General features: G+C 47.5%; 2 protein-coding genes and 1 long non-coding RNA gene across 4 annotated transcripts in view; 2 read left to right on the plus strand and 1 right to left on the minus strand.

Annotated features, from left to right (window-relative positions):
- SLC22A4 (solute carrier family 22 member 4) overlaps positions 1-18,985 on the plus strand; it is a 28,584-nt gene extending 9,599 nt beyond the window's left edge. Inside the window, exons 3-10 of the mRNA XM_054217016.1 lie at positions 73-227; positions 5,117-5,288; positions 7,965-8,091; positions 10,142-10,242; positions 11,239-11,453; positions 12,148-12,330; positions 14,722-14,857; positions 16,098-18,985. Coding sequence (XP_054072991.1) covers positions 73-227; positions 5,117-5,288; positions 7,965-8,091; positions 10,142-10,242; positions 11,239-11,453; positions 12,148-12,330; positions 14,722-14,857; positions 16,098-16,173 — 1,165 coding nt within the window. The 3' untranslated portion in view covers positions 16,174-18,985. The remainder of the gene's footprint in view (positions 1-72; positions 228-5,116; positions 5,289-7,964; positions 8,092-10,141; positions 10,243-11,238; positions 11,454-12,147; positions 12,331-14,721; positions 14,858-16,097) is intronic.
- Positions 11,165-21,402, minus strand: LOC128915976 (uncharacterized). Its single transcript, XR_008468821.1, has 2 exons — positions 19,928-21,402; positions 11,165-11,447 (listed from the first exon to the last, which is right to left on the minus strand). It is a non-coding gene; the product is annotated as an uncharacterized LOC128915976 (long non-coding RNA).
- Positions 21,403-21,631: 229 nt separating this feature from the next.
- The window catches only part of LOC128915974 (organic cation/carnitine transporter 2-like), a 31,993-nt gene continuing 29,020 nt past the window's right edge, over positions 21,632-24,604 (plus strand). For both annotated transcript variants that reach the window (XM_054217014.1, XM_054217015.1), the window contains exon 1: positions 21,632-22,214. In XM_054217014.1, the coding sequence (XP_054072989.1) occupies positions 21,822-22,214 (393 nt within the window). In that variant the 5' untranslated portion in view covers positions 21,632-21,821. The remainder of the gene's footprint in view (positions 22,215-24,604) is intronic.

Here is a 24,604-nt window from a genome sequence, read left to right on the forward strand (position 1 = left end):
TGCTCTCTTATGTAGACCTGCTCCATAAATAAATGCTGTTTCAGTAATAATCTCCTTTATCTTTTGCAAAAGGTTTGGCAGGAAGAATATCCTATTTTTGACGATGGCTGTGCAGACGGGCTTCAGCTTCCTGCAGATCTTCTCTACCAGCTGGGAGATGTTCACAGTGCTCTTTCTCATAGTGGGGATGGGACAGATCTCTAACTACGTGGTGGCCTTCATACTGGGTATGAATATGTCTGCGTTAGGTTAAATGCTTCCTTAATGTATTGTTGTTTGTTTTTTTCTTTTACTCTGAACGGGCAGCATTTAATTAGACAGTGGTATATCCTCACTGGTACAATTCCTAATTTAGGCCAGCATGATTTTTTTTTTTTTTTTTCCTCTCGGATATTTCAAGCCTATACTTTCTGTAGGTTTAGAGAAGAAAAAGAGAGCAGGATGACTCTAAGTAAACATCCATTTCCCTCTCTGGGGAAGAAGTTCAAGGCAGCGTTCAGGGTTTGTTATTAGCAGCAGCAGGTCTGACACAGAGAAGGCATTTGGGTCCCTCCCCACCTCTGCGCCCCGTTGCAGAGGGGTCGGTGCGTTCCCGGGTGCAAAGCCTTGGAGCAAACCCGCCTTTCCAGGCACAGCCAACATGGGGGGACCGGAGTGGAGGAGCTGGGTGGGTGTCAGAGCCCCATGAGCCATAAAGTCACTGGTCCCAGTGCCGAGGTTGGCGATAAAGTCCCTAACTTTAGAGACCAAGTTTGTTTTTTCTATGGGGAGCGTAGGAAGAAAGTGCCAGCGGCTGCGCGGAGGCTGCATGGCTGTGGTCGCTGCCTGGGGACCCCATAGGGAAGGGGGGACCCTGTGGGGAAGGGGACCCTGCAGCGCCTCCCGCTAGTCATGGGGTTTTCAGGAAAGGCAACTGCATGGGTGAATTACTGGGATGACTGATGAAGACCTCGGAGGGGAGCTGGCACTTGCAAGAGCTGTCTTTAAAATATGCACGTATGCGTTTATGTCAGCTTTTAAACCAATGGTGTCACAATTATAATTTGCAGATGAGCTAGTCTAAATTAAAACTGTATACTAATAGTTAATGCTCTTCTGTCCTACCCCTGTGAGGCTTTGACAGGGGGTGAAAATAGAGCAGAACAGCCTGATGTGACATCAGTGCTTGGGAGGGGATATGGCATTGTGTCCCCGGGCAGCCCTGGGTCACTGCTGCGAGTGGCAGAGGGAGGATAAGTAGGTCAGGGATAGCCCTTGCCGTTGCCATTGCCACTGCTCCCTTCATCCTGGCAGTTAACTCCAGTGCGGAGCGAGGGAGCCGGAGCGACCACCGGCCGTGGGAAGGCTGGGAGGTCCTGTGCTGGGTCAGGAGCGCTGGTTTGGCTGAAAACCCTCTTAGAAGCACATGGGGTTTGTGTAGCACAACTGTGGGGTCTGCTCAGGCAGGAATTTCGCTCCACAGCTCCCCCAGGAAAGCGGGGCAGCGCTGGATGCAGATGAGGGTGCTGCCGCGGCACTCAGCAGAGGCAAAGCTGTGGCGGGGGGGGCCCGGAGCACCCCACTGGCCAAATGTCCCCACCACTGAGAGAGGGGACTGGGTCTCCCAAAACAATGTTAGATTTGCTTAATTGCATGGCTGCAGTTTGCTGACACTTTACCCGTTGTGTTGTCCCTTCCACCATCCTGTTATCTCTGGAGTTGTTGCAGCGGTGATGTCTCCCTGGCAGCAGAGGAGCGGGTGCCTTGGGCACTTGCCGTGCTGGCCGTTCCCCCAGCAGCCTTGAGGCTGTTACTAAGGGCAGGATTTATCTAAAATAACTTAGACATTGATTTCCTAATTAAAGTGAGTCATCAGCTGTCATCATCAGTAAGGAGGGAGGCAAGAATGGAGCATGGTCCTCCCCATCCTCCACCACCACCGCGTAGCTGCGTGGTCGCTGTGCCCCAACGAGTGCCCTGTCCCCTGCAAGGCAAACCCCAAGGCTTCCAGGGAGCCACACGCAACAGAGGTGCTGGATAGGAGAATATACCCATAAAAAGAAAAGAACTTAAAAAAGCCCATCCTGATTATGGATGTGCTGGAGATGCTTCCATTGTTTCATCCAACGGCAGTCGGGGCTCAGGACAGGAGCAGTGACGCTGGCATGAATACAGTCCTTGTTGACGCTGGCTGTGCTGCAGCCCTCACCCTCTGTCCCCAAGTGAGGTTTTTCTTATTTGAGTGGCCACTTGAGCTCAGGTTTCTCCTGTCATTCCAGCCTTCAACATCTGAACCCGTGTCCCCTCCCTGTGCACAGCTCAGACCCTGCTCCAGCATCCTCGGCCACCCGGGCCCTTCCTGCCCTTGGTTCTGTGGCTGCCCACCTTCATGACAGTAGTTTTCCCCATAACCTGCTGGTGAAACTCTGTAGAGACTTTTTTTTTTTTTTTTTTCAACCACATCCTGTGAAATTTCTCTCTGCATTGTTTTCCTTAGCTTTAGGTCTCGGTTGTTTTCAGCACTCAAAACTGTTGTGTTCAAGTTCTGGGAGTTTAAAACACAACATAGATTTGTGAAGGCATGTTGGTAGCATCCCAGAACTGTTATTTTCCTGGCTGGCAGAACGAGGGAGGAGAGGCAGGAGAGAAGATAATTGTAGTTGAAACATGTCGTCTCATATTGGCTTTGGATTGCCACAAATTATAACATAACATTTAATAGGTATAAACCAATGTTTCCAGTATCAGACCTCTCTCAGGAGAGCCCCTCTAAACAGGAGCAGTCAGTACAGAAAGATGATACAACTTATCCCCACACACCATTTCAGTCCCTCGGAGTTCTTATTTTCAGCTTTCTTGCTGTGACTTTATTCAGTTACTCTAAGTTTCTAAAATGAAAATTCATGTAGCTGTCAAATAGGATTTATTTTTTTAGTCTTGGGTATTTTTTTCCATTTTCTCTGCAATATTAAATGCTGGCATTTATACCATGCTACGTAACCAAAATACACTCTCCAGATTTCCTGAGACCCTCCTGTTCGCTCAGTGTTATTTGCTTTTTAATCGAGTCCGGGTCAAACTTGTGGTGCTCCAGATGGAGAGGAGAGCTCTGTAGCCCCGGGGCTGAGAGCTCAGCGAGAAGTGAGGTGGACCTGAGGGTGTCCATGGATTTTGTTAAGCAATGGCTGGGTATTTTATCGGAAAAGGCATTAGGTGCTCTTGAAGGCTTACAACAGTCTCAATTTTTATTCCTAGATATTAGGATGGCACTAGGCTGCGCGTGACGCAGGAGTTGTAGGATGCTTTCATCGAGTGCTGGAGCAGCAGGGTTGTTAGAAGATGGCAGCTTCCCCGGTTGTGTCCCACAGCCCATGATGTGCTGGTCTGACATTAATCATAGAATCATGGAATGTGTTGGGTTGGAAGGGACCTTTAAAGGTCATCTAGTCCAACCCCCCTGCAGTCAGCAGGGGCATCTTTAACTAGATCAGGTTGCTCAGAGCCTCATCAAGCCTGGCCTTGAATGTCTCCAGGGATGGGGCCTCCACCACCTCTCTGGGCAACCTGTGCCAGTGTCTCACCACCCTCATTGTAAAGAACTTCTTTTACAACATTCCAGCCTTCTATTCCAAAAAATAAATGTGAAATTTGTTCTCGCCTCACTGTAAATTCACGTCCTTTCATCCCAAAGCACCCGTGTCAGTCCGCCATCCGCAGAGCTGCTCTCCTCCAGAAGCGCTCAGCACCTGAAATCCCAGTGGGCTAAGGGGGGAGCAGGCTGTGTCCCAGCCAGGCATGTTGGGAAGGCTCCTGGAAGTCTGTCTGCCGTTCCCCGTGCCTGCCCTTATCTGTCTCGGACAATGCATTAATCAAAGCAAACAGAAGTGGCTCCCTCATCTGAAGGTCCCCGATAACCCCAGCAGCTTTTCTGTGCCGGGTGGGTCAGTGCGGTGCCGCAGGTGACTCTGCAGTCGCTGGTGGGGCACCGCGGGCACCCTCTGCCACCCCACAGACCGCTGCCTGGGACAGAAGCAGATTTGCCAGGCAGGAAAAAGGACTGGGGAGGAGTAAAGCACCTTCGGTTCCTCACAACTCTTTCAGTTCATCAGTAGTTTGCGTGGGGTTAGTGCTGGGGCTCAGTGTTTTGGAGATAAGGCTAATGGGGATAACTGAAGTCCTCTCTGCTCCGTCCTTCCCGTGCGGAGGGGATGTTATGAGCTCTTTAATGCAGCTGGAATGTACAGGGCTCGTGAGGAAGTACTGCAGTGCCACGCAGTATTTGGGCTTTAAACATACATTCAAGTGACTGCCCATCCGCTGAGCTGCTTTAACTGTCCGGGTGCATGTTCCTAGGCTGAAACAAAGGACAAAAAAGGTGACATAAACCCTTGCACTCCAAGCTCAGCCTGTTTGCAGTAGGTGACCAGCAGGCTCGGTCCCGTCCCCCCGGTACTGCCGGTACCATCGTGCCTCTGACTGCGGGTGGGAGCCGGACTGGGCACTCCATCAGCCAGGACTGGGAGTCCTTCATCCTGGTGTCCTTGGAGCAAACCACAGAGGGTTCACCACGCACTGTGTGTTTCCACACCATGGCCTTAATTTTTTGTTTCCAGCACACTTAAACTCCCAGCAGACGTGAACAAGACGATTTCATTTAAAAGGCCACTGTCAGTTGTTTCTCTTTTACTTTGCCAACTTTTGCATTAGGGAACTCACTGAGCCGCGGGTCTTTGAATTCTCTGCTAGACCTGTGAGCAAATACTGATGGTAATAACAGAGAAACTGGATGTTGCTGTTACAGCTACGTTTAGCATTGAAAACGGTTTTATATGAGACTCTGCTGGACTGATGGGGCACTGGAAGAGCCCCGATGGTGCTGGTCTCATGGTGCTTCAATAGCAGCTCCAGGGTTGACGCACAACAGAAATCTGGAGGAATCTCCCGCCAGATTCATATCACTGTGATGATCATCATTTCCTGGTCCATTACTCCTTGGAAGTGTCCCTTTAAGTATTATAAAAGAAACTGCTCTTTTCTAAGATTGTTTAGCTTTTTTTTTGTGAATGCAGTAAAGTATTTAGTCGTGATTGAATAGAAAGAGTTAAAATGCTAATCCAACCTCCCTTGTTTTAAACAGGAACAGAAATTCTTGGCAAATCAGTTCGTATTATATTCTCTACGTTAGGAGTTTGCATATTTTTTGCAATTGGCTACATGTTGCTGCCCCTGTTTGCTTACTTCATCAGAGACTGGTGGATGCTGCTGCTGGCGCTCACTGTCCCGGGGCTGTTCTGCATCCCGCTCTGGTGGTGAGTGCCCCCTGCGCCGCGAGGCCACGCTCCCCACCTCCCCTCTCCCGGTGCTGGGGGGCGGGAGGGATCCCATTTCTCCTCTTTAGTTTGTTTTTTTTTTTCCCATTTGCCACATGAGGAGGATTTGCCTTGAGGCAGGAGTTGGGGGGATTTTTTTTCTTTGGGTTTTTTTTGCCAGTTTTAAGTCAAATTAAGTACCTGCAGAGCTTTGCTGGTGCTGGCCCTGCACTTGAAGCCGCTTTTTCACTGGCTTTCTAGAGCTGCTTGGGAATTCTGTGTTTGACTCCTAACTCTGGACACTGTTAATCACCTCTAGTTTTACCCCTGTAGTACCACTGGGTGAGTTGTTCTAACTTTTCTTCCTTCCTTTTTTCCTGAAGTGATTTTTTTAACACGGATTGACCTGCTGGTCGGTACTATAATCTCAGTGATAGGCTGAGCCCGGTCACTCAGCGCGCAGCAGCTGGCAGTTTATGGCACTCGATGTCATTAAGCACTTCATTGCACTACATGTTGTTAAGCGGAGGCGTTTGCCGGCAGAGATTGCTGGGCCAGCCCTGTCCCATGGGCTCTGCGTGCCGGGAGGCATGTGTCCTCCCAGGCTTTGCTTTGGCTGCTGGAGCAGGACTTCAATTTGGGAGCTCCTTCGGCCCATAGTAACTCTGGCTAAGCCAAAGGTTGGCTTTTCCTCACCATGCTCCTCTCAGCCATCCCACGCTGTCTTCTTGGTGGCTGAGTCCACATTTTCTTTCGTCTTTCCATTGCACTCACCCACCCCTGCTCTAACGCACTGGTGGCCACATCGGTTCACCCCCTCCTTGCCATGGGTGCTCAGCCCTGGCGGAATGAAAAATAGTTTAGGAAAATTCCCTGCTCTTTTCAGCTGGATAGAGGCATTAAAGAAGGGCAGATATCCTTGTTCTATTGCTGCCTTGGTCATCTGTTTTCTGAAGAGGCAGATGTTTAGAAAATAGGAAGGGAAAGGCAAGGTATCACTCACGCTCTTAAAATAAGGGTAATTTACACCAAAAAGAATTCCTTTCTTTCATATTAGTCTCGTCTGGGAAACTCCTTTCTTCCTGTTATCTTGAATGAGTTATACCTGTAAGTAAGAAATTAATGTCTTTATAACAGTTAAGTGATGTAGACCCACTCTTCTATGAAGTCTAAAAGACCTCCTGCAGATCTCAGTCTTGTAAGAAGTCTCTGCTGATCGTTTTGGTTTGTTTGGTTTGTTTTTTTTTATCCTAGTCTTAAATCAAACCAAACCAAACCAAACCTTTAAAATGGTTTTCAGCTCCACCTCTGCTATCATCTGATTTTAAAGATAGTCTGATTCTGTTTAAGGGTCAATTTGCTTATTCAACTCAAAATGTTTCAGACTCCTTCAACACAGCGGCATTTTTCTCTGCATCAAGCAGCTGCTCTTTCGGGGGGTTGGCTTTGAGTGGAAGCCTCTTAGATACCTGCTATGGAACAGGCACTATGAGGCACATGAAATTTGTCCTCAAGGCATGGCTTCAGACTCCTGCTTTGAAATGTATTTGCTGGGAGTTTCCATGCTTTTTAAAAGCATACATTGTAAAGCATGACAAAAATTTCCATGGATGGCACTTCCATTCTGGGACCAATGTGGTGGTAGATGGTGAACAAGGTGCACTGGCAAAGCTCTGCTGAGGCAGGTTGGTTTTAGCTGGTGTTTGGGCATCCGGACCCACTGCTTCCATGGGCGATGGGACTCACACATCCCACTGCTCCGTGCCATAGTTGCTTTTTTTATTCATTCCTTTTCCAAATTCTCCAGAAGGTTCCCAGCATTATCTCTGCAGTCTTGTGTTCCGCGGCTTGCCCAGAAAAGAGGAGCAGAGGAGACAGCTCGCCTCGAAGAAGGTCACGTTAGTGCTTGAACGATCTGTTATGAATCATCTGATGGTCGAAACCGTTGACACGGCTTTGGGTCAGTCTTTTAGGGAGTTCATCAGACATAGAGTGTCTGACCTGCTTTTTTCCAAGGAGAGGAAAAAGTGCTGCTGGCTAAAGGGAGGAAGGTAGCAACTGTTAAGCTCAAAGGATTTAGTTAAGGAAAGGTGAGATTTTCTGTCCTGTGTTTGGTGTTAATTCACTCAACATGTGCCTGGAATTGGTTAGAAAATGTCATCAGCTCTGCAAGGGGACACTGCCAGCGTCCTCTGCCTGGGAGAGCCTGCCTCAGAGTTGTGGTATGAGGTTTGTATATGAGATTCCTATGACACAGAGCCTTTAAAAATACCCTGTGCATGTTTAAAGCGTTTCCATATTGTGTGCAGTTTCCTAAGAATATTTTTGCTCAACACTGGCTAAGCTACCCCCATCTTTGCTGTCTATCTGGTGACATCAGGGTTTTTTTCTGGTGGACATCAATTATTCCTTAAAAACCAACCACCCAGGACAAGGGCCCAAGCGTGCATCTCCTTCTGCACGAGAATAAACACGTCCCATATATTTGAATTTTCCCACTGATCCCAGTGGGACAAATCCATGAATTACATTGCCCACGTGCATCTGTGCTGACTGTCTCTTGCTGCAAGCAATCTGGGAGATGAGAGCATAACTCATAAAAAATGATACATGTGGTTTTAATAACTTTTTACTTTTGTGAAAGCGTTGAGTCATTTATTCTGAAACTTATTGCAGGATCATTCCTGAATCCCCTCGGTGGCTGATCTCCCAGGGAAGATATAAGGAGGCAGAAGTTATTATCCGAAAGGCTGCAAAAATAAATGGCGTTCCAGTCCCAGCTGAGCTTTTCGACACCGCGGAGGTATGTTTCATACATCCTGGTACTTCACCTCGCTGGCAGTTTCCCCCTTTGGCCAGTTGACTTGTTGGGAAATGCCAGCAGGGAAATGGCTTGCACCAGCAGCTCTGAGAGGCTGGCAGTGACTGTTGGTGTGAGGTAAGTGCAGGGTTAGCGAGTTCAAAAGGAGAAGCCAGAGGGGTTTTTTATTTGTTTGTTTTTTACGGTAAAATTCTCTGCCTCGGCAGTGGTCGGTTGTGGTTTTCAGAGCAAGGGTGACCCAGATTGCTCCATCCTCTGGGCACTGAGAAGACCCGAGGAAGACGCGTTTGTCCCCATTTCAGCCTGGTGTGGTATCAGCAATTTGCAGTTTAAGAGCAGCCCTTCACAGGGGGGCTGTGTAGGGGAACCTAAATCGGCACCCACGTGTGCCGGGGCTCCATGGAGCCCGAGGGACTCCTCAGGTTGCACAAACCAGCCAAAGCGCCCAAGTGCTACAAGGGCACTTGAAAACCACGACAGCAGCAAAGGCGGTGAAGAACATTAATTAAGCTCTTCTTCGGGTCTGTTTTTTTTTTTTTCTTGTATTTCATGTTTATTGGTTAAAAGGAGAAAGCCTAACACAAAGCCAGCACCCCAAGCAAGCTGGCGTGCAGCATGGCTGCATCGGGGACAGCTGGTGCTTGTGCTTATCTCCCCCTCTAGTGGCTCTGCCCTAGACGGAGCTTCTGCTGAAGAGGCACAAACATTTTTCTTGTGCAAAGAAACCAGCAACGCTTCCAGCCTTGCGTCAGCAACGACCGTGTGTCTGTATGTCAGGTCTGACTTCACTGCATTATACCAGCACCTGCGTTTGGTGCCTCCTGATGTCTCCTGACAGAGCAGAAAGCAAAGCACCGCGTGCTCCTTCGTAGTACTTGCAGGAGAAAGATGCTGGTGCTACACCTCCTGTGGGCAGGATCCATCTCTTGAATGTCATGCTTGCATTTTGGCTGAGCTGCTGAAGATCTCTTTTCCAAATGTATGTTCTAGTGTAAATTGAAGTGCATGTTCCAGCTACGGGAAGGTCATCCTACAGAAACCATGGGAAAGCACTTTCCTTACTTCACAGACAGAGTTCAAATGTCTTTCATACTGAACATGACTTTTTCAGGCTCCAGCACGTGACTTTTGCTTTTCATCACTCCTGCGTATTTTTGAGACCAAGCAGCAGCTCAGCTGTCCTTTACTTCATGGGAATCTTGTGTGCCAAAGCGTCCGTCCACAAAAGCCTGAGGATGATGTTTGCACGTTAAGCCCTCCGTTGGAAGTATTTTTCAAACATTGCTAGAAAGACATTCCTCGGAAACCATCCTCTTTTCCTAGGAAAGGAAATCTCCCGGGTAGCCCCATAGGGAGGGCCAGGGTGGTTCGCTCTTGGGGAGAAGCCTGGCCACGAGCGCTGGCTTTGCCGCGGTGAGGGCTCTCCATGCAGGCAGAGGGCCACCCAGAGGATTCCTGCTTCAAGTTCAAACTGACCCTCCGTCTCCGATCTGGGGTGATGGATGCTCCTGCGATATGCCCTGGCCACCACGCCGAGCTCTGGCATCTGTCCCCCTCCCTGGCAGGGCACTGGCAGGCAGGCAGCAAAACCGGGTGATTTTCTGCATTTATTTCACGTCGGTTGTGAAGGTTGAAGAGAAGAGAGAGAAGAGAGTTGCGTGGCCAGTGCGCAGAAAAATGCCTTTGGTAATGAGGTTACTCCTGGAAGTACTGTGTTAGATCCTTAAGGAAGTGTTAATGCCTCTTTCTTGTCAGCTGATATTCCTTTTTAATTAGTCAGCGTGCTGCAGGGTCTCGGTGCTACCTTTTTTTTTTAACAAAAAACTGGAAACTACTGCGGAGTTCAGCTGGGTGCAGAGACAAGCTCTACCTAAGGACCACCCTCGCTGGTGCAGCACTGGCCCTTGGGCTGACTGGTTGTCCCCCGATGTAGTGGTAACTTCCTAACTGCCCAGACTCGTGGGTGTGCAGAGGTTGTTTTGCTCTTAGGTGTGTGGGAATTTTTTTGGTTTTGTTTTCCTTTTTCCTTCAGATGCAGGATTCGAAGCCTCAGCAGCAGCAGAAGGCTATCCTTCTGGACCTATTTCGAACCCGAAACATTGCAACTATTACTATTATGTCATTACTTTTGTGGTAAGGAAATGTGTATTCCTAAAGTACCCAGGCAATAGAACAATTTCTGATTTGAGGGCACATGCCACAGGTTTAGATAATAAGTCTCAGCCTCGAAGCCCATCGACACACGGTCCTTGGCCAGTTCGTGGCCCTCAGTGTCCTTGCACCTGCACTGCATTAATACACAAGTATGGAGCCTTGACTCAGATGTAAAATAGTTAGGAAACTATATGTAACAACTTGTGTATTTTGAATTCTGTTGCTTCTTGGGTTTGATTTTTAAAGAAGCTCCCATCTCGGTAATCTCTATTTGAAGAGAAATGTCCTTCTTGAAGCAGAGGCAGCAACTCAGTAATGTAACAAGAACGAGACCCGTGGCCAGCGGTTGTGTTGTGTTTCTGTGCAGTGCCCATCTCAGTGAGATCCTGGTCCCTGCCTGGGCAGCCACAAGGAATGAGGACCCAATAATACCATATAGCCAAACCAGGACCTTTTTCTGTACATAGTTCCCCCAGAAAGGAACAGCCTAGCACACTTGGCATGCCATAGTAGGGCACTCTTGAGCTTTGAAACCTGAACATCCAGCTCTCTCGTGAAGATTAAATAAGATGTAATGGAACTGCTGAGGGTGGGAGATCCTGTCACTGGAGCTGGCTACAAGTAGGAACGTAGTTGGCATGGGAGGCTCTCAGGAGTTATTTCATTGTGCCGTTAACAAGTCCATTGCAGTGAAAAGCCTTTGTGAACGTCTTCCACAAAGCCTTTTACTTGGTGTAGTGTATGCAGGAAGGACAGAGGGACAGAGAAATCAGAGGTCTCTTCAAGCCGCTGTGGATATGATCCCTGGAAGGGATGACAGAATTAGAAAGATGGGGTTGCCGCTATTTTTCTTAAGCCACGATGCCTGTGGCAATGCATTGCGACATCCTATTTTTGTAACAACATCTGAGGCAACACTGGAGGCGTTCAGAGGCTCGTGTTTCTGGAATCATTTGGTTTTATTGCTTTTCTCAGGTTTTTCACATCTGTTGGTTACTTCAGCCTGTCCCTCAGCACTCCAAACTGGCATGGAAATGTCTATATCAACTGTTTCCTCTCAGCCGTTGTTGAAGTTCCAGCATATGTGATTGCCTGGCTTCTCCTCCGCTCCTTGCCTCGGCGCTACTCCGTATCTGGCACCTTGTTTTTAGGGGGAGGCGTTGTGCTCTTCATTCAGCTGGTTCCTGCAGGTACAAAATGCAATACATAAGTATATAAAATGTTAGAAATATTTTACGATACTATCTAGTATTTCTGTAAAATTACTGGAAACCATGATCAAATTTAGAATTTGAGGTCAAGTTTATGCTGACCACTTGCAAGCATGAATTATTTTTTTGATACGCGTATGCATATGCTGAGTCATGCACGGCTCTCATTTATTGTGTCGAATTACTGAGCTTTTTATAGTCCAGGGGAACCAGCTTGTAAAATGAGAACCAAAAGTGTACTGTGATTTATCTGGGTGTGCATACAGGCTAAAAAACCCTGCAAGTCTTCCAGGTTTCACTGCGTGTAAATCTCTCTGGGATTTTGTGAAAAAGGGGTGGATTTGAGCTTGTGCTTTGTTGCTGTATAATGTCTGGAATTTTGTTCCATTTCAAGAATGCTGTTTTTCTGGGAGACAACGAAAATCTGAAAGGTACAAATAACCTGAGCATCAACATTATGCTCAGTGGGAAGTTCGGAGCCAAGTCATCTAGGGATGGGGCTAATACATTGTATAATTAAAAAAAAACAAAAACAAAAGAACACGCAGCTAGGAAAAAAACAGCGATATGTTCTTTAAAAACAGCGATATGTTCTTTGGGATGTAAAAGAAATACAAGTAATAAGTGCAGGGTGTTGTTTATTCACCTTGATTTTATTTTTCTTCTCTTCCAGATTTTAACATCCTGTCAGTTGGCCTGGTGATGCTCGGAAAATTCGGCATCACAGCTGCGTTTTCAATGCTTTATGTCTACAATGTAGAGCTATACCCGACGCTAGTGCGGAACATGGCAGTCGGAGCCACGTCCACGGCGTCCAGGCTGGGCAGCATCCTTGCTCCTTATTTTGTGTACCTGGGTGAGATATCTTGCCTTTCTTGCCTTGCACTACACAACTGCCCGGAGACGTTATTGGAGCTTCTGCAGTGTGGGCTCAGCTTTAAATCCCATCATTTGTTGTCTTTTAAGTCCCTTCTCTCACCTTGGGTCTGAGTTCTTAGTCGTACGCTGTAAAAATGAAGCAGAGGTCTTGGGGTTTCACAGAAGAATCAGGCACTTTTGTCCTTCATTGAGGGTAGGGCCGTTCATACGGCACCAGAGTGGGCAGAGCTGCTCCAAGACAGTGATGGTGTTTATAAACCATGCAAGTGGAGCGGTTGGGATGATAACTGGTCACATCTTGGCAATGGGTGTTACTCCTGGGATGCCAGTTAGTTTCCCAAGAAGAGTGTGACAAGAAGTGATATTGCAATTAAGGAACTCTAGCAGTAGGAAATCCATTGCATTGTACTCTTCATGCGCATCCCGAGGTGGGTATGTCAGGAACCAGGTGGGAATCCAAACATCCCCTGAATCTGTGCTTTCCAGAGCAATCCATGGAAAATATGCAGATTAAGCAGCACAAAAGCATGTTTAGTTGTGACCTTCATGAAGTGATTTTTTTTGAGTTATTAAGCCAGGCACCTCAGCACTCATTTTGCTTTTTCTTATTGTTCACACCTTGTTCTATAAGCAGAATTACTGATTTCCTCATATGCTTTTTTTGACACTTATTACCATCACGTTCTGTGTGCTGCACAAATATTAATTGATAAATCTTTTTTTTTCTTTTTTTTTGGCGTACACGGAAATGATCCTCATGTAGCAGACAGGGAAGGGTGACAGAGATTAGAGGATTAAGGGCGGAAGTATCTGCGAATACCGGCTGCTCAGTCCGGGGTACTCAATCTCCTGTTTCTGTCGCTCACACATGATTTATTTCCATCTACCATCACTGGACCCGTCTCAGCTCTCCCCTGCGCCTAATGAGTTTTGCTTCCTGCTGAGACCTTTGATAAGAAATGAGGATGACTGCTGACTCTGGCGGAGCATCGCTGGTGTACAGCTAAGGGGTTAATCTGGTCCACCTTGCCGGGAACGGGGAGAGGAGACTACTAGCTGTAGCTCATCTCTACGTTCCAGTGTGACACTAACACACTGTACCAAAAATGATGAAAATACATTGTCTTTATTTCGTACTTGTACAGTGCAAACCTAAAGTAAAAGGGACAGCAGGACAGTGATGTTTCTTCAGGTCTCCAGTCTCTGTTGCAGCACAGGCAACAGTAATGGAGAGATGTAGACAGGATAAAGTTTTTACTGTTGGGGTATTTTTTTTTGTTTGTCCCAGGTTTCCATAGGCTCAACCTTTAAAAAAAGATCTTCCAGTCATCAGAATAGTTTCCTAAACTTTAGGAGGTTTTAGGAGAAACTCATCAGCTGCTGGTATTTGCTACAGCTAAATTAGGACCTCGTGGTTCATCCAGCTCATGAACACAGAAGAGATCAAATCACAAACTTTGGCTCGATGTGAAATACGCAGGGGGCTTCACTTTAATCCTAGTTTATTCCGTACATTATAAAGCATGCTGCTCTATCCCAACTAAAAAATAAAGCTGTCAAGTCCAGTTTGGTATTTTCTCTACCTTAAATACTTTAAATCCTAGCTAATCCCTTTCCTGAAAGACCTTTTCATTGCTGTGCTATTGTGACTTCTGAAGATCTTGCATCCTGCCCAAACACTTGTGCACTAGCTTCAGGCTGCTGGCAGGGGCCGCTGCCTTCCAGTCCAAAATAATATTCTGAGTAGACCAAGGTCAGAGCCTCTTGTCTGTTACGGGAGGCCTGATGCTTTCTCCCCGTGCAATAACGAAGGTATTTAAGGATTCCCCCCGTCAATGGCCTATTAGCCTGAAACTGTCCGATTCAGCTGCCATCAGTCTTTTCCCTTCTTTTGCACAAACCCAGCAGGATGCACAGTCCTAGGCAGCTGATGGGCTTGGTTGCTTATGAGCACTTCTGTTCCCTCACATTGAATTATTTAAGGGAGGATTTGGTTCCCGTTGACAGTGTAGCGCTGAAGACTCCAGCAGGGATCCCAGCAGAGCTGTTACCTTGCAAAGATGTTGGCTGTCCCAGTTGAAGATGTACCAAAAAACTGTTTAGCTGCTACACAAATGCGCGGGACGGTGTGAAACTGATGATAGGCGTTGAGCATCCTAGAGCGCACGTTGTAGTTTTAAAATTGAAAAATCCCTTTGTTTGCTGGCAGATAACAGACGTAACTCACTTTGGGATTCACCTTTGATATTTATGAAGATTTCAGCTAATTATTCCAAATTAATTCTGCATTACAGCAATGTCTGGAATATAAATTTTACACTTGGGTTTGTTGCATTAAGTACTTTTGTTATGTCCTGTGTTCTGCCAGGTGCCTACGACAGATTCCTACCGTACATCCTGATGGGAAGCCTGACTGTGCTGATCGGGATCCTTACCCTGTTCCTCCCAGAGAGCTACGGTAGTCCCCTGCCCGAGAGCTTTGAGCAAATGCTGAAGGTGAAATGGTAAGGCAGCTTTCGCTCATCCCAGGCTTCATGAGAATTCAGGACCTCTTTCTACATAGTCCCTTTTCACAATCAGTAAACATGTTTCATCAGATCCGCTGCAAAACATTAAAGCTTTCAAAGTCCCCTTTAGATATTTCTTTTTTGGTTGTTAATTTGATAGATGTTGACATTACGCAGTTTCTGTAGAATCTCTGAACCTGAGAGCTGATGTGCATGGAAGTGGGCTCTCTCAAAGCAAGGCTGACCTTCACATCACCTTGAAGCTGTTGCTTCATATCTCCCAACACTTTCCATCCTTTTAAATCGCTCACTATCCTTAACTCTTCATTTAAACTATTCATTTAGTAGGATGGTTTACATTTAAAAACACTCGTCTCTTTCAGTGCAAGTTCATTAGGTACTACTCCAAATTAAATACAGGATTTCAGTATTCTGCCCTCTTTCATTTGGGAGGCTAGAGTCATGCCAGGACAGCTTTTCTCTTGGTTTATTTGGTTTAGCTGTAAGCAACGACAGTTCTCTTGCCCCCCCACCGTTGCTACTTAGGGTACCCTGAGCAAACACCTCCACTGAAATCTGTGCAGGTACATTGTAGTGCTGGTGCAGAGGAGATGGCTGGAGTTTGCGAGTTACTATCGTGGGAGGAAAACTCTTAGGAGCAGCAGAGGGAAACTGAATTAGCCAAAGTGCAGCTGCACAGCTGCCATCCAGCTTACCGAGAATTTGTACTGAATAGAATGTGCCCTTATAAGCAATTATATAAGCTGCCTGTATCTAATCCCTGGTTGGTATAAGAAGCTGTCATTATGCTTCCAGAATAAGAAGAATTCTCAGGCCAGGTTCCTTGAGAAGGGCATGCTGCTCTTTATCACAATTAGGGGCTTCTCATATGTCTGACCTGTGGCTTTTCGACTTTGCAGTGGACAAACGGTAGCTAGAAATCCTAGAGTCGAACCAGATTCCCTTTGCAGGCTTCTTGCGTAAACAGTCTGAAGTAACTGAATTACAGTCACTGAATTGCATTCAAGTTCCAAGTGTTGTTTGCTGCACTGCTTCTGCCTTCTGGAAAGGCAAACTTTACAGAGCATTTGCTTTTTTCTAATGTTTGTATTAGTAGTTATAGTATATTAGTAGTGAGTAACCTGGTTATTTTAGCAGTGCTGATTAGGAGGGGGAAGTGTCTGGTGTCACCCTGCAAAATGTTCTCTAGCTTCTCAGGTTTTTTACTTGCTTTCAGTTTCAGAAATGGGCAACAAACCACTGGCATTAGGAATTCAAAGGAGAGTCCTAAAATTCTGGTAACACCTTTGTGAAGGAGGATGCATGCTCTCAGAGGGGCTGTAAGAAGAACAAGATCTTCTGAAAATGCATTTTCTGCCAGAGGAAAACAAACAAAACCCAACAGTCAATGCTACTGCACCATAGATATTATCCCCTGTGCTACTGTACCCAAATACATAGTTTACTGAACAGATGCTGTCTACTCCCATAGGACTCTTAGTCTGTAATTCAGCATCCTGATACCTGGGGTTTGTCAGCAGATACAGTCCCTGTTGAGAAATGGGGGCCTGCCTATGCTAAAGTCAATTGATTTGAGGAGTAAACTAGAAATGAGCCTTAGGAATAATACAGAATGACTCCAGTCAGTCAGGTTCTCAATGAAAGCTGCTTGAAGAAAAAAACAAATATAGAAAACATAATGCTGATGTTTTTTCTCACTGTGCATTTTGACTGGATGAAGGGGAGCTGGGTGTCTTTGAAAATCTCAGCACGTGCCCCTAAAGAAAAGATCCCGGCTTCCTTTGAAATCTGTGCCCAAAGCCCGATGGACCAAGTGGGATCAGAATTTAGCTGTAGCAAAGCAGACGTAGGTTTCACTGTAAGGACATGTTTTTTAAACAAGACATCGGAGTATCTTTCAATGCGGCTTCCTTTTCCCAGGACCTGGGATCCACTTCTGATCCGCTTGTCCCTATAAAAGCTGCTGCTTTTTCATAAAGCCTGAGCCCACTGACATCCCTGGGCTTCATGAATGTTCCACGGCTTTGGGGACAGGGGCAGCCTTTAATGCAGAAATGAGCACAGCTTGCTGACCTGATGGGCCGTGCCCGCTTTCAAAAGATACATGGGCTTTCACAAGTCAGTGATCCTATCCTGTGCCATGCCGTTTCAGCGTTCATGTTTTTCATGGTATATTGGCATAAGCAGTTTTTCAGATCTTTTGGGATTTTTTTTCAAAGCATTTAATTTCTCCTTTGACTATACACTGCATTGTTTTGTACCTTCAGAGAAAGCTCATTGCAGTTTCAAAAGCCTCTGCAAAACCTTTGTACCATTTACAAATTTAAAGGGGATTTGATGAGCAAAAAGCTCACATTTTGCACTGCAGATGTTCGCTTGCAGTTATTAAAGACGCAAAAGGGCTAACTTGGGACCACAGTTTTTTCAAAACAAAAAAAACTCCACACCAACAAAGCCAGTGTTTTGTTTTTCAAATCCTACAGGTTATGTATGCATTTTTTTAAAAGTTCAGCAAAGCTAGATTGGATGAAAACTCAAATGTAGAGCTTAGAGTTGTGCTACTACTGTTTTATGAACACTACAGACTTTGAAAAAAGTGTAATACCTTTTATTTTTCTATTTATTGGCTGTACGTGCACTTCTTGGCCACATAAAGTCTATCAGACCTGGTAGACTGATTTTTATCCTCTATAAATAACTATTAGCCGTGATGTACCTTCTGTAAGGGCCACCAAAAGCACACTGTCTCATCTCTAATGTGAGAGTTCAGGGCAAGTTGTCTTGTGCTGGCACTTGGCAGAGGAATGAGGCTCTTCCTGGAAGTTCAAGCACAAATATAAAGCTTTATAACCTTTAAATGCAAGGAACTCGTGCAATTATATCAAGCTGCTCTTTGGGATGCGGAAATACTATTTCCTTTCATATATAATTTGCAGCAGTTATGCTTTTGCCATAAATGTAATATGGCATGAGGCAACCATTATCCTGTGACCCCTGACGTTCTCATCCCTTCCCAAGCTGGAATTTCTCTAATTATTTAATCTTGTTCTTACTTATTACAAAGTTAATCTACAGAACAGCTGTTCAGACATAACTAAATTTCTCAACAGAGCCTTTGTATCAGGGTAGGACAGGTTTGAGGACTTGGTTAAATATAGGTGGCCGTATTTTTATGAAGATTTTTATATTAGGTTGATACTTATTCTATGTGATCGTAGGCTTGGGTATTTCTAAAAGGTAAATATTTTTGTACTCTTGAACTTTGTAGCATCTTAAAACCTAGTTTTCCTTTTTTAAATAAGAAGAAGGGTTGGGTTTTTTTAAATACTTTGTTTTAATCAGTCTAATTTTTCTTGCTCATACCATTGATCTCACGCTAGTGTCACATTTTAGTATTTTTAGTGGCAGATTTAAAAAAAGAAACCTTTCACAAGAGTGTAATGCCTTTCTGAAAAGTGTGTGTGTTGTTATAAGGCCTTACGGCGTCTGAGCACAATAAAAATGAGAAAAGGAAGGTGACTCAGCTGATAAAGCATTTGCAAGGAGAATTTCAGTCCTCTGCCAGTACCTTTCCCAGGCTCGATCAAAGAGCAACAGTTGACGGAAGAATCAAACAGGGACGAAGCTGGAAGGCAGGATTGCCCGTTTCTGGCAAGTTACTATTTTTTTAATTGTAAAGCTGAAGGAAACGGCTACTGGTGAAAATGAAATGTATTGCTAGTGAGCTGTTTCAGCCTCTCACTGCCATCTTCAGTGAGTTTTCTGTGTCAGATGCGCGGTGGGGCTCAGGACGGGAGCTGGGTGCTCACCTGCAGCTGGGGGTGCCTGTAAGGCTCTGCCCCGAGGACGGGAGGGAAGCGCCAGCTGGATCATTCCCACTGACCGCAGGGGACATGTCACCGTGCCTCATCTGTCACCTTTACTTGGGTCTCTCTGTGCAACCTTTGATCTTCGGCTGGCTTGTTGGGTCTGCTAAAGCATACAAGAAACTAGCAATTGTCACTCGTTAACTTCTGTCTTCATTGTAATAAAACTGTGTGCTGGCGTTGTATAACCTGCTTTCTGTGTGGATTGTAATTGAAGAATAAAGTCTCCTAACTTTAATGCTTTGTGCAAAGAAGTTTAAAGAAGCAATTTAAAATGTATTTAGCATGGATAAAGTATGAAAATAACCCCCTAAAATAAGCTTTTCCACACTGGAAGACTGTTATGGTAGTACAGTTTTCCTGGCTTTCAGATGGTTCATTCCTGACTCTGCGGTCTGACACAGTCCCTGATGCAGACCCTGGCCAGGCTCAAGGATGATTTTGAGGTTAAACTTCTATTTTCTCCATTTCATTTCCCACCGTTGAGATTTTTCACAGCTGTGCAGTTCCAAAATGAAACAGAAGGTGTTTTTTTTAAATACGAGCATTCAAAAATGCTGTAAACAGTATATGTTTGGCTTTTCTCAAATAGAGGTGAAGAAAATATCAGACATAAAAAGCCAGTCGGAAACGTGAATTAGCCTTATGGAGAGCAGGGCCAATTTATGCAGGGATAATCATGCAACTTCTAAACTTAGCTCTATGGGAGACTGTCATGGATGGAAATATTTGGCACAGTTATGATTTAGTAGCGATTCAAAATTTATTAATGGTGCATGGTAGATTTAGAGGTTGAATTTTGGCAGCACTTAATCATTAATTGATTTAGAGGTTTACAAAGTGAGTGAACGAAGTAATTGAACAGTGTCTCAGTTACAGATTTGAAGATGGCAAGATTCACACTGACTTACTATAAGGTATCCCAAATCAATACATATACATATGGGTAAAAGCACAGATCTCAAATTAATACATATGAGCAAAATATAAGTGCATGTACACACATACACAAAGGTCTCTGATTGCTAAAATCAGGAATTTCTTAACAGTGGGCAACTTTAAGTCCTACACGTGCATGGACATCCATAAAGCTAATGTATATATGTATCACAAGCATATAGATGGAGAAACTAGCCTATAGTTAGAATTTCCCTTACTCGAATTTAGGGTAAATACTCACAATGCATTGGTGGGCGGTAGTTGAGGCTGGAGAAGGATTCTCTCGCCCGGGTCTGGAGGTGTCAGCCCAAGCAGCATCCCAGCTCAGGGGACACACTGGCCACAGCCCGCGGCCATCCAGAAGAGCTCAAAGGGTCTTTACTAGAATCATTACTTATAGGATTCGAGATAACTGACTTTCATCAGATGCTTTTTCACTCTGGCCCAGCTCAGACAATGGAATATTCCGTAACTTTCTACCGGTTACACAAGCCCAGAGCTTGCTAGGTCTTGGGATGCTGGTATTCCCCCCTCTGTGGCCATGATCCATCTGTTGTCAGGAGCGATGAACTATAGTTATTATCTTCAAACGGTAGGAGCCATGGGGACCAGGCACACTATTGTGTTCTGCTCTGTTGCTCTCTACCTTTTAATTCTTTCATGTCAGACAATGATGTTACATTCTGGTCCGTGGTATTGTTCTGTGGCCCGAGTTGGGAGGGACGTCACACCAAGCACCGAGTGGCCTGAAGGAGCGGGGCGGTTGTACCACCACAGAGACATGATCTTCCTGACAGTGCCACTAAGTAATAAGCTGGGATTTTTGGCCAAAGACTAGAATGTTAATTATAATGTTTATTAATTGTCAAACACATAGTACATGTTCCCTCAGAAAATAGCATCGTTGTCAGCAAATACTTCTTACAGCCAGCCAATCCTGCTGAAGTGATGACGGCAGGTGTGGGAATGTGCCGCTGTGGACAGAAACAAGGCAAGGAACCATTTATCACTCGGACTTGCAGAAAGCCGCCTGCCTTTGATCCTGCAAGGAGCAGAACGACGGATGGAGGGTCTTGGCTCATACGTGGTTTGTGACCCAAACCAAGGCCTTACTAAGGAACCCTGGGCTGGTTCACCTGAAACGGGTAGCCCCCTGGGGGCTGCAGGCAGCAGAACGGCTGGTGTGGGAAGGGACCTCTGGAGATCATTTCACCCAACCCCCTGCCAGACCAGGGTCACCAAGAGCAGGTCGGACAGGAATGTGTCCAGGTGGGGTTTGAATAACCCCAGAGAAGAATCCACAGCCTCTCTGGACAGCCTGTGCCAGTGCTCTGCCACCCTCAAAGTAAAGAAGTTTTTCCTTGTGTTGAGGCGGAATTTCCCATGTTCCAGTTTGTGTCTGTTGCCCCTTGTCCTGTCACTGGGCACCACTGAGAAGAGTCTGGCCCCATTCTCTTGCCATCCGACCTTTAGGTATTGCTAAGCATTGATGAGATCCTCCCTCAGCCTTCTCCAGGCCGAACAGCTCCAGGGCTCTCAGCCTTTCCTCAGCACAGAGATGCTGCAGTCCCAGATGCTCACCCGGAGCCCGCAGCCGAGCCCTCGGCAGGCGGGGAGCACAGGCAGGAGCAGGCAGAGCTCTGCCTGCAGGCGTGTGCCCGGCACCTCCCAGCACACGGGGCTCGCCTCCTCCAGCCGCCGCCGGGAACACAACCCCGGCCGGAGCCAGGCCTGGGCCCTCCCTTCAGCCTCACAGGGCCGCCGCGGCCCGGCCATGGCAGCGGCGCTGAGGGCGCTGGTGCTGGAGCTGGAGCCGGCGCCGGGCCCGGCCTCCCCTCAGTAGCCGAGCCCCTGCCGCGCCTCCCGGCCGGCGGGCGAAGAGCATGCCGGGAGCCGCCGGCGCCGGGACGAGGCGGCAGGGCAGGGCAGGGCAGGGCCGCGGCGGTTCTCCCGTGGCGGCGGCCGGCCCCACCTGAGGGGCCTCCGCCTGCAAACCCCACCCCCGGCCGCTCCCCCGCCGGCCAGGCCCGGCCCATGGCCCGGCGCTCGGCGGGCTGCGCGGCGGCTCGGGGCGGCCGCTTCCTGCCCACACCAGTCGGGCCCGCAGGTAACGGCGGCCGCAGCTCGGCTGCGCCATGCGCGACTACGAGGAGGTGACCGCCTTCCTGGGCGAGTGGGGCCGCTTCCAGCGCCTCGTCTTCTTCCTCCTCAGCGCCAGCATCGTCCCCAACGGCTTCAACGGCCTCTCCATCGTCTTCCTGGCCGGCACCCCCGAGCACCACTGCGCCGTGCCCCGCGGGGCCAACCTGAGCAGCGAGTGGCGCAACGCCAGCATCCCGCTGGAGCTGCGGGACGGGCAGGCGGCGCCGAGCCGCTGCCGCCGGTACCGCCTGGCCGCGCTGGCCAATTTCTCGGCGCTGGGGCTGCGGCCCGGCTTCGACGTGGAGCTGGCGTCGCTGGAGCAGGAGCCGTGCCTGGACGGCTGGGAGTACAGCCGCGACGTCTATCGCTCCACCATCGTCACCCAGGTGCGGGCCGGCGGGGGCCGGCGGGAGAGGGGTTGTCCCGGAGGGGGGGTGGTCGAGGGAGGGGATTCTGCCCCTCTGCTCCGCTCTGGGGAGACCCCCCTGCAGGGCTGCCTCCGGCTCTGGGGCACCAACAGCAGAAGGACACGGAGCTGTTGGAGCGGGGCCAGAGGAGGCCCCGGAGATGCTGGGAGGGCTGGAGCCCCTCTGCTGTGAGGACAGGCTGAGAGAGCTGGGGGGGTTCAGCCTGGAGAAGAGAAGGCTCCGGGGAGACCTTGGAGCCCCTTCCAGTCCCTAAAGGGGCTTATAAGAAAGATGGGGACAAACTTTTTTGCAGGGTCTGTTGTGATAGGAAAAGGGGTAATGGCTGTCGACTAAAAGAGGGAAGATTTAGACTAGATATAAGGAAGAAGTTTTTCACTCTGAGGGTGGTGAGCCCCTGGCCCAGGTTGCCCAGAGAAGCTGTGGCTGCCCCATCCCTGGAGGGGTTCAAGGCCAGGTTGGACGGGGCTTGGAGCAACCTGGTGTGCTGGGAGGTGTCCCTGCCCAGGGCAGGGGGTGGCACTGGATGATCTTTGAGGCCCCTTCCAACCTGAACCATTCTATGATTCCATGATTCTAAGTTTGTGGTTATCACATCTTTCCCGTGGCCTACAGTCCCTGCTTGGGCATCACCATGCTGTTGAGTCTGGCATGCTAAATTTATTTTGAGATCTTTTGTTCGATTCCACTTGCAAAAAGTAATCTCCAAACACAGCACTTTTCCTTAACTAGCGCAGCATGTGTACCATAACTGCTTAATGGGTTTCATCTGGTATCTGTACAAGTGGCTTGAAGCAAGGGACAGTCAGGATCGATGGGTTCAGCTCGCCCGGTGGTTCAGAGATGTTTCTTTGAACTCGGGAGATCAGAAGCATTTGTTTTTTCCTTTTGTTATTAAAAAAAAAAAAAAGGCAGTTGAAGTCACCCTGAGTTGTGCAAGGTGCAGCAGTCAGGGGGCCCTGGTTTGATGCTGTGTCCAAAGGGACCCTGAACTTTGCTGTGTCCCCACAACGCCTCTGGTTTGGTCGTGCCCACTGCTTTGGTCTCCCCACTCACCTGCCAGGACAGGTCAGGTTCTCGTTTGCTCAGACCCACCCCTCCAGTCAAGTCCTTGGTCAGGGCAACCCAGGAAAGGTGAAGCTGTGCGGATTGTCCCTCTTCTTTCAGGTGGCAGCTGTACAGACCCACAGGTGCTGGATGACTTAAGATACAAGGGCATGTGTTTTAGGGAATACTTGAATTTCAAAGCCTGTATAAGTTTTTCAAGCAGGCTTACAAACCATTTGTGCGGTCCCATTGCCTGATTGTGCCTGTGGATGAGTTTTACAAAGCTGTAACTATATTTGGCTTTATTCCTTGCTTTGGAAAAATGGGTTGTGATGGGTGTTTGGATAGTGATGGGTGTGAGTACTTAATGATCACTGACACAGGGAGGCATGGAAATGGTGACACTGGCGTTGTTGGAAACTTCCCTTGAACAGGCACAGCAGCAGGGGCACGAGTGATTCTGACAAGTGGTACAAGGCCTTGCCTCACCTGCTTCTGAAGAACTGCTGGCTTCCTGGAGAGGAAAGCCGTTCTGGATTTCTAGACCCTGGCCATTGCTGAAATGCACTGTTGTGAAAGGCTGAGCCGCTCTTAGGGCAGAGTAAGGCAATTGGCATCTTCTCGGGGCAGTCCCATTCACAGGTGAACATATGGGTTTTGTTCCCAGCACCTTAATATAATGGTTGACCTGATTTAGACATGGTTTCAGGCAGAACTTTGTCTCTGGAGCTTCATCACTGAGCATTGTCTCGGTGGAAATTAAAGTGTCTTGAGCTACCAGAGTATCATTGAGGAGTCTTATAAGAGGTTTTCTTATAAGAACCAGGAGCTGCTGACATTTTGCTGAGACTCCCCGGCAGCTCTCGCCTGTTGTCTGTATGGTTTGGCAGATGTTTTGTGTCTGTGGGAGGTAATGTTTGTCTGCCCAGACATCATGCACTGAGGCAGTATTTTTTTTCCTTTTAATATTAATGCTTCTGAGCAAGTTTTGCAAGAGCTGTGGCCTTTCACATACTTGCAGGTTTTCAGTGTTAAACTGGTTTAATTTCTTGGCTTGCTGCTGCTGCTTTTATGATTCACTAATCTTGTGTTTGGTTGCATATCTCTAACTTGTTGAATAGTCATGAGGACCTTTGTCCCAGATTTCTGTAGCCGGCACTGGGAGGGGGAAGGGGGAAATTTTTTTTTTAAGAAAGCTTATTGCTGAATCTCTCATGATTCTAGAGAAAGCCCTTGGTTATGGTTCTGCTTTTCAGGGGAGACTTAAAACATTCAGTTCCCTCTCATTTGAAGAGAGACTTCCT

This window comes from Rissa tridactyla, chromosome 11 (genome assembly GCF_028500815.1).
Source record: "Rissa tridactyla isolate bRisTri1 chromosome 11, bRisTri1.patW.cur.20221130, whole genome shotgun sequence".
NCBI lineage: Eukaryota > Metazoa > Chordata > Aves > Charadriiformes > Laridae > Rissa > Rissa tridactyla.